The 13,124-nt window shown below is 37.8% G+C and overlaps 1 protein-coding gene across 4 annotated transcripts in view; it reads right to left on the bottom strand.

Moving 5' to 3' along the window:
- Positions 1-11,700, bottom strand: part of Opa1 (OPA1 mitochondrial dynamin like GTPase) — a 72,936-nt gene extending 61,236 nt beyond the window's left edge. The window contains exons 1-6 of one of the 4 annotated variants that reach the window (XM_090344001.1): positions 11,473-11,700; positions 7,280-7,598; positions 6,590-6,686; positions 4,926-5,033; positions 4,289-4,342; positions 3,323-3,393 (exon numbers count right to left, since the gene is read on the bottom strand). In XM_090344001.1, coding sequence (XP_090200127.1) covers positions 3,323-3,393; positions 4,289-4,342; positions 4,926-5,033; positions 6,590-6,686; positions 7,280-7,598; positions 11,473-11,504 — 681 coding nt within the window. In that variant the 5' untranslated portion in view covers positions 11,505-11,700. The remainder of the gene's footprint in view (positions 1-3,322; positions 3,394-4,288; positions 4,343-4,925; positions 5,034-6,589; positions 6,687-7,279; positions 7,599-11,472) is intronic. The other 3 variants (XM_090344013.1, XM_090344009.1, XM_090344019.1) reach the window with 3 other exon arrangements.
- Between the last annotated feature and the right edge of the window lie 1,424 nt (positions 11,701-13,124).

The raw sequence follows: 13,124 nt of genomic DNA, 5'->3' as shown, positions 1-13,124 counted from the left end.
TTCTTCAAATATTTTCTGTAAGTTATAAATGTGCTGATTACTTTCATAATGGCCATATATTCTTTATTTCTGCCAGATACCATGGCCCAACAGAAGTATAATATAATAATAGCACAGACAGTAAAATGTATCACATAGCAAATTATTTTTCACTAGAAATCCATAATTATACAAAATCTAGAAAAGAAGATTTACCTAGTGGTCTCATCCCTATATATGACTGATATATAGAAATTGGATGATTACCAAATTAAATGAGTCTGTTAAATCACTATAATAGGCTTACAACTCCATTCCCAATTTGTCTTTAGGAAGATTCAAGTTCTTTCTCTATATCTGAGACATTATTCAATTCACCTCTAGGGCTATTTTTAAATTTTGTCTAATGGACACAAAATTTGATTAATAAAAACATTTATTATCTAATAGTTTGATGCATGCCAATCATACCTCAACAAAATGGCCAAAGTTAGGCTAAAAAAGTAGTTCTAGTATTTTTCCATGTTTTTTAATTAATAGAACACATGTCAGAACCCTTGATCAACACATGATAAAAAAAAGTGTTCACAAACGAGATGCAAATCTAAGTAAAACCAAAAAGCTTGATTACTTAGCCTGTGTAGCAATATGTGGAAATAGATCTTTCTGAAGACTTTGAAGATGTCTGTTATGATCTTCCCAGACACACCTAAAGTCTAGGAAGCCTAGGTTAGGAACCACTGGTAACCAGTTCATCATGCTGTTCATTCTGTTTGACTCAAGTCAAACTATCTAGTATCAGTGCTTCCCTCTACTTCTGTCACTTTCACTTCAGTTGACTCTGAAGTGTCCTGTTATTCTACTTGCCAAGACTTATCCAGCTCTGTGTTCTATTAGAAAGGACAAATCTTTTAGTTGTAGAAATGTTTTCTAATCATTACTACTTTAAAAAAAAATCTGATTTTCCTTAACTTTTAGATTCCTAATACAAATGTAGCCAGAAACCCTGTCACAAACCTATATTCATGAAACTTAAGTATGATTGCTTCAAATACTGAATACATTTTAAAATCTGGGGCCAATCGAAGGGTTACCACTCTGGATGGACGACATCCTACCACTTCAGCTTATCACACCATTTGATGCTAGATTTCAAAAGGTTGTTGCTACACTAAGTTCTCTTTTCCCATGCTTACACTCAACTGTTGATTTGAGGAAAGCCATTTTATCTTCTCTGAGTAGTTCATATTTTCAAGCATCACAGGCAACAATCAAGGTTTGGAAACATAATATGTATCAGCAGAATCTAAAACCATGGCTGAGACTGGAGACACATTCTTACAAAGCACAATTTTGTATTACTATTTCCTATAATTTAACTTAATATGTATCACTGCAAGCAGCTTAGTTCCAACTCCAGATTCAGAATATACAACAAATACACAGAAACACTTAATCTACTAGGTTTGAGCAGACAAAATTATTCCTATAAATTAAGGAAGTAAACACTGAAAGGAAATAGTCTATAAGGGCAAGGGTTATCAAATAAACAAGGAGAAAATTAGAGAAATGAAATAAATTCCCAAGCATACATTCTTTTTTTTTTCATTTATTCTGACAGTCAATTCCTGATTATTCCTTTATTACATTAGCAAGAGTTTGGGGAGAATTATCTGAAACAAGTCCTGAAATAAGTTTCTCATTCACCAAATTGATCCCAAGCCATATTAGAGAAAAATAAGATATGCTATCTCTGATTTAGCCAAAACCCAAAATTGTCATTCAAAGAACCACACCACCATACGTGTAACACAAGTTCCTTTTCTTCAGTTAGATTAGCTCATTTCTCCACACTGTTTACCTGTCTCATGTGCTAAGAACTTGGATCAAAATTAAATTGAACATGTTAGGCTAATTTCAATTCCTTTCCCCAACTTCTCCTCCCCTCCAGCAGTCAGTGTTCTTTGGTAAATGCAAAGAATCAAAAAAGATCAAGGTAAAACGCAAATATACAGATACTTTTTGACTCATGTTCTAGCCAAAAAATAGTTCAAAGGTAAAAGAAAAACTGAAAAATAATAGCATTTGGTATATCAGATAAAACATTCAAAGTTGAAGGAGAGGTAAGAGTTAGAAACATACACATAGAAAGTATTCTTTCTTGCTCTCCAAAAGAACACAAAATTATTTCCACTTAATAAAGAGGTACATATTTCACATTAAGTTTTAAAAGGTCATAATTCATAAGTCTATTTAAATATTTATTACTGTTATTATTTTTATTTTGTGTCTGTCCACATGTTTGAATTCATACCCTGGGGACTGTCCCTTAGCTTTATAGCTCAAGGCTAGTTTTCTACCACTATAGCTATAGCTACACTTGCAGGTTTTTTGATACTTAACTGAAGATACAAGTTTCACAGATTTTCTTGTCCAGGTTGGCTTCTAACCTTGATCCTCAGATATCAGCCTTATAAATAGCTAGGATTACAAGTGTTTGTTTTTTTTTTTTTCGTTTGTTTGTTTGCCTTTTTTTAATTTGTTGATCATAGGGCCCAGGCCCTGAGCTTTTTTTGCTCTAGGTGAGTGCTCTACTATTTTGAGCCACAGCTCCATTTCTGTTTTTCAGGTGGTTAATTAGAAATAAGAGTCTCATGGGCTTTCCTGCCTGGGCTAGCTTCAAACTAAAATCCTCTATCTGAGCCTCCCAAGTACAGCCATGAGGCTCCAGTGCCTAAAGGTATTACTTTTTAAAAAAAATTCTGAAGTAGTTAGAATGATACATGTTGTTTTTTTTTCTGACTAACCCTATAACTTTGACATACAATTCTTCCATAATTTTAACATACATTAAAACATACAGATAATATCAAAACTGATATACTCTCTATGATCCCATACCTAATTTTTTGGATTCTCAAAGAGATTTGATTTTACTCTCTTGAATAATTTTCTCAAAGTGAAACCAAGTCCAATTATGGTCTATAAAAAAGTTGTTCTGCTACTAATCCAATATGCCCTGAATGTCCTTACCCATCATTTAAATCCACAATGCTCATGGGTATATTAAATCCTGAGGAAAAGAGGTCACTTGTTTTGTCTACATCCTTTTTTTCTACAAACCTTTCTTGGATCAACTCCTGATCCATTAATTCACAGAACACATCTAAAGGAAATTATCTTCCATAACTGTTCCATAAGTGCTATATAATACTTTGCATTCTGTAATAGGATTAGTAGAAAACTTGTTTCTATGTTACCATTTTCAAACCTTTCAAAAAAAGTAAAAACTTTCAAAAGTCTTTCAAGACTACCCATTAGAAGAACTCTGTTTTCCACTTACCTTCCTAAAATGCTTGTCACCACTTTCAGATCCATGATCTGTTGCTCTAAATGCTGTCTCTCCAGGTGAACCTTGAAGAGAAATAAGGAATCCTTTAAATTCTCCAGTATTGTCAATAGCTTGAATTCCAAATCATGTCTAATCAAGGAATAAATAGGGAGAAGGAGGTAGAGAAGGGATAAGGCTGTAGCTCAGTGGTAGAGTGCTGTATGTTGGAAGTCTGGGGTGAAATCTCTTGAATGACAAAAATACTAACCAAGACAAAAAGGTGTGGTGGTACACACATAGTAACCACAGCAGCTGCAAGGGTGTGGTAAGAGGACAGAGTTCTAGGCCAACCCGGGTTATACAATGAGGGCCTGACCCAAAAAGAAAGGGACAATAGTGAATTCCAGAACAACATAAGCTCAAAGCATCTAATCACTTTTTAATCTTAAGAATATTACTAGCAACTTATTTACAAAGTTTTCCTTTGCTTTAAGGTACAGCATATTTAACCGCCAAAAATGTATAACTAGAAATTTATGAAAAAAGATAATCTTTGATAGGCTTATATTTTACATGAAAGTTCTTATGGGTTACCTAAATACCACTGCCATCAGACCACATATATACTAAAATTTTTAAATGTCAACTATGTCAGGGCAGATGAGACAAACTAAAATTACTTTTCATCTCAATTACCAAAAACAATTAGATCTACTTCAAGAAAATATTTTGACTAAGCAACTTTACTTTTAGTAGCTTTAATTTTAAACACACATTTTTAGGATCTTTTGTCCTTTCACAAAAGAATCATTTTATCATTCCCATCTAAAGGATAATGAGTTTGCCTCAAATAATTCTGAAGTTTTACAATTTAGCATAAGCGGCACTATAAATTTGGTCTGTAATTGTATTTGCAAGTAGTTTATTAGAAGCATTTAGAAGGCATGTTAAGGTCAGCAAAAATGTCTGTTTACACACCTAACAAGAGAAGTAGGTCAGAAGCTTCTATGACTTCACTAACCAATATGTGACCTGTGAAAAACCAGCAAAAAGGGAAATAAAAATGTAAACTTTAATAGGAATGATCAAACAAAGATGTCTGAGCTCTCAGACCTATATCACAAAAGGGTAACAATTGGAAAAATCTGCCAGACTGTTAAAAATTCTATTCATATGGTTCATCACAATTAAATTTTATTTAGAAAAAAAAAATCACTGTATTGCCTCTAACGAACTATGAAAAGCAAATACATAGGAAGTCTCATCTACTTGTCAATAACAAGTGATATTTGTTCCCTCATTGACTAAATGCCAAGTATATATTTTCTTATAAGTTCTCACTGTCTTGGGCTAAGCATTGAATTATCATTTCACAGAATGGCTGCATGATGCAAAGATAAAAACTACTATGTAACAAAATGTCGTGTTTACCATTTTTTAACATTTTTTTTCATTTGTATTAAATGTTTAATTTAAAAGATAAGAACAAGCAAATATATGTATGTATACACGTGTGTGTATAAATATAAATTATATATATATTCTCTCACCTCCCACCTCTGTGGCTCTAAAATCCTTACATTAGACCAATATAAAATATTTTCATACTTCATACCTGTGGTGAAAAAGTCTTTTAATAAGCTGAGGCTTTCAACAATCTTGTCAAGGTCTGGTGCTAACTTGGCAAGGTCTTCTGAGTTAGGAAGGGCTTTTCGAATTTTCTCTGGAGAAAAACAGAACAAAAAAACAGTCACAATTACTCTCCAAGTAATATTAATATACGAGCTACCAAAGTATTGGCTTGCTTATACCTTACAGCATCCCTACAAAGTATCTACCGCTGTCAATCACATTTACAGGTGAGGATATGGGGTACACAGGCAAGAGGTGAGGGAGTCAGGGTCTCAGCACAGTCCAACTTCAGAGAGCAGATCCCAGCTACTGTATACAACACTGGCAAATATATCAAGGTAAAAAGTATTCATATATAGTATAAAAACAGTATCAAAGTGTGCTTTTTTTCTAAAAATCCCTTTGTCAACATAGCATTTGCCTTTCAGAAATGCTGTAGGCCCGGTAGTGGCAGCTTACCTATAATCCCAGCTACTCAAGAAGCTGAGATCTGGGGATCATGGTTCAAAAAAGCCAACCTGAGCAGGGAATTAATAACCTAAGAAGCCACAAGTGTAGCTGCAGCTCAAGTGGTAGAATGCTAGCATTGATCTGATAAAGCTGACCCTGAGTTCAATCCCCACAATTGGCACTCCCTAACCCCCGAAAAGTGCTGTAAGTACATTTAGAGATCAATTCTACCTTCATATACCTTGCATAAGAAATTAGATAGTGCCTTTACATTTGGACTGAGTAAATAATGAAAAAGTTTTAAAAAAATACTGCAATAAGTTCCTAGTGATCAGCTATCAAATGTATTTTTCCCTCAATTAATTTTTGAAAAAGGGAGATGAAGTATCTTACTAAGGAGAAAAACCACATTAGATAGTAACACGTCTAAGAAATTCAGCTAAAAAAAGTAGAAGTAATCTAAGTACCCAACCTAATCGACACACACTGGCTCGAGCCACACTGTACTAGGCTGGAAGTGATATTTAGATAGGCTGATGAGTGCAGCACTGCAATCCCAACCTAATAAGCTAGGTGGCAGAAGACAAAATACTAAAGTACACCTCTTGATGACTATACAACTTTTTTTTTCTTTTTAAAATATTTTTTATTGTAATTAATAAAAGGGTTACATGATATTTGCCAGATAGAAGGTGCATTAATTCACATATATTGATACCCTTTCACATGTCTTGGTCCCCATTACCCTCCCCCCCCCATCTTGGTTTTAAAAAAGGAAACTGATTTCAAATACAGGGAAGGGAGAAAAACAAGATGAGGGGCGGGGGTGGAAGGAGAGAAATGGGGACCAAGACATGAGAAAGGGTATCAATGTTTGCGAAGTAATGCACCTTCTATCTGGTGAATATAATGTAACCCTTCTATTAATTACAATAAAAAATATTTGGGAAAAAAAGGAAACTGAAATACAAACATGAGTAAATAATGACAACTAAAACAAAACATTCTGGAAAGATAATGGTATCTGTTTTAAAATGATGGTCTACTGGATATTTTTAAATCTAGATTTCTCTGCTAGCCTACTACTTTGCTGAAACTTTTATTACATATTATGCTGAAAAAGTTAAGAAACAATCTCAACATAACTATTTCAGTTTCCTAAATTCCTAAGATGAATTGAATGCTGATGATACAAACCCAAGTCAATATATTCATCAATTTCCCACACAATGTCAGGTACAATCCATTTATAGTCACTAAGGTCTGGTATCATATCTCTCCACTGATCAAAAGTCTAAAAAGTAAGAAAAAATATTAATCAGATACCATGAATTCCATAGATTTGTAAAAACAAACAAAACACCTTTGTGTTAATTAAAACATTAATCCACAAAAATTCAATATATCATATAAAATTTGTAAAAAGAAAACAAAATTATGTGGTCTCAGTTCTTTTTCAAAAACAAATACCCAATAAAAATATATAAATACTCCTCTACTGAATACCCATTCCTATTTCAAAGAGGTTTCATTTAGCCTCAAACAACAGATGAGCAGGCAGGACATTCCTAAGACATGGCCCTGTAAGTATGCCATTTAATTTTCCTGTCTTTGCTACAAAGGGGTAGAGCTTTAAACCAAACCTCAGTGTTCTCCTAGATCAATGTTCCTTTTTTTCTACGCAATTTTTATCTCCAATAATTATAAATAAGATTCAGAAGGCATTTTTCTATCACGGCCACTACAACAACCTAGTACATAGTAAATATATACAACATATGTTTAAGCATCCAATTATATTTTACTACGCTAAATTTGCTTTTGCTATAGAAATGTAAAATAATCATGCTGGAGTACCTGGAAGACCACTAAGGAAGGTATACTCACCTTTTTGGCTGTGTAGCCACCCCCTACAGCAGATCCCAGGATGAGATACCTCAGTCTTAAGAGTCGTGCTGCTAACCTTGCTGGCCAGAAATTCCTGCGAGGCTGGTAGCCATATTTAACTGGAGAAAGTTTCAATTTACGTAAAGGTAGGTTAGTTAGAGAAGAAAATTGCTGAAATGATGTTCTCAGTTGGGGTCTTTGAAGCTTTAAAGTAGGACAATGTGAATGAGAAATACTTCGTGAAACCAGATGCAGTTTTTGGAGTGGTAAACTTCCTTTTGTCCCAAAACTGTGTTTCACCAAGGACTGGCAGACCTCACTGAAATAAAACAAGTGTGGGAAGAAGATCAGACATGGTAACAATGCACAGAAAATGACAACAGGGAGGGGAAGTGCACATATGCAATGGGACCCACCATGATATATCATACAATGCTTGTCATTACCCATCTACTACACAGCAGGCACTGCTGTAACACTGTCAAGAACCTTTTTGCAGATGAAGAAAATGTGCCAAAAACATATGACCCCTGATGTAAGAAACAATGGTGGAATTCAAATTTAGGCAGGTGGAGTTCAGACCTTACACTAGGGGAACTCCACAATGGAGTTCAGCCCTATAATGCTTCTACTTTCATTTTAATTTTTCCCCTCTTTTGCTTCCAAATCCCTAGAGTTCATTTTCTCCAATGGTGACATCAGTAATTATAAGGCCTGGTGCTGGTGGTTCAATCTTGTAAGCCCAGCTACTCAGAGATCTGAGGATCACAGTTCAAAGCTAGCCTAGGCAGACAAATCTGAGAGTTAACCAGCAAAAAGCTTGAAGTGAAGGCTGGCTCAAATGGTAGATTACAAGCTTTGAGTGGAAAATCCAAGTGGGAGCATCAAGTATTGAGTTTAAATACGAGTAAAATGTCCTTTGTTCTTTCCATCTACCCCTAGGAAAAACTAACTGAGGCAATGCAAACTTAGGAATACTTTTACATCTTCTAATTCAAAAGGTAAATGCTAGTACAAGAGGGGACTGTTTTTCACAAGGTCTCTTTGAGAGCAAGAGAGCAAAAGAGAAATAATTGAGATTTACTGGAGCAACATTTAAGGAAAGGGTGCTTGAATCATCTTCCAGCCTATTCCAATTCAGCCAAAAGCCCCAAAACAAAGCTTTCTAGTTGATACAATATACCTAAAACACAGATTGCTCTACCAGACCACTCATTCAGGGGTAACCTGAACAAGAAACCTGCATCAATCATTAATTCTTTATACACTGATTCCTGTAGAAGACTAGCAAGTCTCAAGATGAAGACCAGAAAAAAAGAACATTATGAGTTCCAGAAAAAGAGTAGACATTAAATGTTTATTAGTATTGTCAAAATAATCCCTGAAAGTATTTCAAAGATTAAGAGCATGTTATTTTAAAAAAATATCAAAGATCAATATAAAATGGGTGTAGTGGCTCATGCCTGTAAAGCTAGCTATTCAGGAGTCTGAGTTTAGAAGGATGTCATTGAAAAAAAAAATGTGAGTGTCCCGCTTCAACCAATCAGTGACACAGCAATAAATATCTATTATCCCAGGAGGATCATGAAGATCATAGTTCCAGGTTATTCCTTGCAAAAAAAGTTAACAAGACCTCACCTCAACAGGAAAAAAAAAATACAGTTTAAAGGATTACATGCTTTAAATAACTTTTTAAAAAAGAGCTTGGTAAATATTAAAAATGTGGTCTATGGAAAATAAAGTTGCATATATATATTTCCCTAGAATAAAGGAATAAATATAAAAAATACAAAAGAAAACCTAAGTGGCACAGAAAAGCATAACCAAAGTGGATAGGAGGGATGAGAGGGTAATGAAACCATGGAAAATGACCCACTGGAATTGAGGAAGAAAGCTTTGAAATTGGTAGATGTAGAATGTTTTGTATCCTATTCTATAAGATTGCATTAGAGTAGACTTATATGCAGACAATTAGTACAAAAGTATACATATATTATTTAAAAAAATGTGCAATACACATTTGGGGTATATGTATATGTATATATTTTACTTATACATATATAAGTATACTTATACCTTTTGCATACTTTTTTGACATATGAAAGATATGCATCTTATTTTGGAAATCTCAGGTATAAAACATCAAGCTAAAAGGATTATTATTCATTTAAATGGTGTCCAAAAAGAAAAAGAATGACAAAACAAAAGGAAGAAAATGAAGACATAAGGGTAGAAAAGTTTCAAAGTGAAAGAAATGACTCATCAATAAAAAGGTCCACTGCTTGTCAAAGGCTTGAAATATAAGATAAAAAATGTAAGTTAAGATTTGAAAAACTTCTGTGAAGACAAAAACAGACTTATAAATAAATTCAAGCAAGAGTAAAATCAAATGTGATACAAAACTCTAGTCTAGAAATCTAGTCTCTTGCTCCACCATTTCTTTTAGCCCATATATAATTCTCCTATATGCAATTTCTTTTTAATTTTACAAATATTTATTACATCCAAATAGATGCCCAGGAGCATGTATTTATAAATGTATGCAAAAAATATTTATGCTCCCATCTACTGAAGAATAGGACCAACCTGTACTGCTTCATAAAATGCAAAGAAATAACAGAAACAAACAAATCTCAGAGCTTGGGGTCTTTGATTTTGCTCATTTTCTTCTGGTAGCTAAATTGTGTCAGTAGCATGAAGTACTTCGAAGCCACAACTCTATGGCATCTGTAGCTTCAGAAACAATTTAATCAAACACCATACAATTAAGCAAACAAATGACAAGTCATTAACAACTGTGTCAGTTTGTTTTTAAACTCATTTTTTTTTGGTCAGTCCTAGAACTTGAACTCAGAGCCTGAGCGCTGTCCTTGGGTTTTACTCAAGGCTAGGGTTCTACCACTTGAGCCACAGCACCACTTTCTGTCTTTTTATTCTATGTGTGTGGTACTGAGGAATCAAACCTGGGTCTTCATGCATGCTAGGCAACCACTCTACTACTAGGCCAAACTCCCGGTCCTTAAACTCAATTTTTAAATTGGACCAATTTAACTGGTCTAATAGGGTTCTACCTAATTTTCTGTTTTTTTAATTTAAGGAAAATTAGATGTTTCCTCTATTAAATATTAAGGAGTAAAATACATATGATAAATAAGTAGGGCTTTCAATTGGTACTCCAAATTAAAATCCTATGAGATTAAAAAACAACTATATTGTACCTCACCAAGTTCTGCTTCAGGACCTGCAAAACAAAAACAAAAACTGGACTCCATTCCTCATAAAGACTCCAAATTATCTACCCAACTTTAAAAAGTTCTAGAGAAATTCCAGGTCGAGGTTCACAGACGGAGAAGATTCAAGAAAATTAAGTTTCCCTGGTCTTGTTTGAGGCGTATTTACTTCTTAACATGTGCCTGCAACAATGAGAGTCAGTCTAAGGTGACTGGAACAAATGACGGATAGCGTCACATTTAATACCACCTAGAAGCTCTTTACCGCAAGCCGTGGAGACACAAGGACTTGGGTGATTTTAAAATCAGGCTTCAACAAAACCAAGGGCAATCAGTAACGGCAGGGTGACTGGAAAGGTGGGTACCACCTTCTCCACCAGGGACGTAGAACGTAAAACCTCCTTCCACAACCTGGGCACGGGCTGCGGTGGAGAGGGCAACCCTGACCCCGTGTAAGTCCCGGCTGTGGAGGGTCTGACGTCCACCAGAGGGCTGGCGGTAGGCGCAGAGGCCCCCCTTCCTTCTGCCGCGAGTGGAGCCCGGGCCCCTTGCAGGCGCAGTGTGCAGGTGGCGTGGAGGCCGAGGATACAGAACGGTTTAACAGGGAAACGCACTGGAGAACGAAACAAGGACAGGGCTGGCCCAGAGAGGGAGCGAGGAACCATAGCCGATGCCAGAGGCAGAGTTAGGCGCGGCCACCAGGGTGTAAAGGCCCGGGAGACAAGGACAACCGCGATGGGCCAAGACCTTGGGATTGGACAGGGCCAGGGGCCAGGGCGGGTACTGAATGCGGCCCTTCCCGGTGACTAATCCCCGTCGGCTCTTTCTCCAAAGAACCCAGGAATTCTCTACCCGCCCTCGGTCCAGCCTAAGGGGGCACCTGAACGACCCGCCGGCGATGCCGGCCCACAGTGCGCTCCCACAGACAAGGAATAACGGGGCCGGGCGGGAGGCTGCACTTACCAGGCCAGGGCGGCCCGACGTAGTCGCCACATCCCGCGGGCGGAGAGGTCACACAGGCGCCCGGACGGCCACGTGGGCGCCCCCCTGTCGGCCCCAGTCCGGCGTCGGCTCCAGGAATGACCCAGGAAGAGGCCCTCGGCAACAAGGGCACTCGGCAAGAGCCGAGTCCCTCCCAATGGCTCATGGACTTCCGCAAAGGCCCGTCAGGCACCCGTACTCAGTCCGACACTGAAATGAGCTCGCCACCTATGCTAGAGAGGCGGCACAAACCGGCCGCCCGGGTCTGGCGCATGCGCCCAAGTCCGCTTCTCCCTGCCCGCCCACCCACCCGTCCTCGCCCCGCCCAGTCACTGCGCCAGCGCCCCGCCCACCCCGTCCTCATTGTTTTCTGATGGGAATTCTGGATTCCAGCTTCTCGAATTAAAGAATGAACAGTGTGCGCTGGCCGCCGGTGGCTCACGTCTGTAATCCTAGCGACCCAGGAGGCTGAAACCAATCTGGGCAGAAAAGTTTTGAGATTGTTATCTACCGTTAGGGCTGGAGGCGTGGCTCATGGAGTAGAGTGCAAAAACTCAGGGATGGTGCTTAGGCCCAGTACTGGTGCGTGTCTGTCTGTCTGTCTGTCTGTCTGTCTCCTCCCTCCCCCCCCCCCGTCTCTCTGTCTGTCTGCCTGTCTGTCTGTCTCTCTTCCCCCCCCCCCCCCCCCGGTCTGTCTCACACACACTCAGAAGAAGGGGTTAAGGGAGCCGATGGTCCTGACTAGTAGCATGTTGGTGCTGACAGAGCGTGAGAGAGACACAGAATACAAAATGAATACAGACAAGGTCCTTGAATAAACCAAATGGTCATTCCTTGCCTACCCTTGTTCATCTTTGTTGACAATGACTTTTTTTTTTTTTTTTTTTGCCAGTCCTGGGCTTGAGCTCGGGGCCTGAGCACTGTCCTTGGATTTTTCTCAAGGCTAGAGCTATACCACTTGAGCCTCAGCACCACTTCTGGCTTTTTTCTATGTATGTGGTACCGAGGAATCGAACCCGGGTCTTCATGCATGCTAGGCAAGCACTTTAACCACTAGGCCAAACTCCCGGCCCCGGCAATGACTTTAATATCCTGGCAGCCATCATGGGAAGCACGGCATGGAGTAGGGGGTAGGCTGGGTATTTCTGAATCTCAGATCAAATCTGAAAGATCATTTAAGCCAGTTGTTGGTTTGGAATAAGTTTTGGTAATTTATGAAGGCATACATGTATGAACAAAGTGAATTATAATCCAGTTTATTTGACATGGTCCTTGTCAATATCTCCCCAAATTCCATATTGCTAGTGACCCCTGAGTAGCTTTCAGCTAAACACTCTGCTTAACTTAGTTCCCTATTTTGGGCTTTCAGTATTTTTTAGGACTTCACATTCCCCCTTCCCATTTTATCCCATTTAGGTGCTACTGTTACTTAGTCTCTTTTTGTGCCTATTTTTTTTTCCTCACAAAGTAGTTGATTTTGGAAAGTCCCAGATCTTGGACAACCTGGATACCTCACTCCTCCCCCCAAACTTTTAATTTTTTTTTTTTGCTACAGTCAGTCCCTAAATAATCTAAGCCAGTTTCAAAACTAAATATCTCTCCACACTCAATCATTTTATGTTTTATTAGGAAAC

This window comes from Megascapheus bottae, chromosome 1 (assembly GCF_031878675.1).
Source record: "Megascapheus bottae isolate mThoBot1 chromosome 1, mThoBot2.hap1, whole genome shotgun sequence".
Lineage (NCBI taxonomy): Eukaryota > Metazoa > Chordata > Mammalia > Rodentia > Geomyidae > Megascapheus > Megascapheus bottae.
Note: the sequence above shows the minus strand (reverse complement) of the source record. Positions and strands in the feature narration are given on the sequence as shown.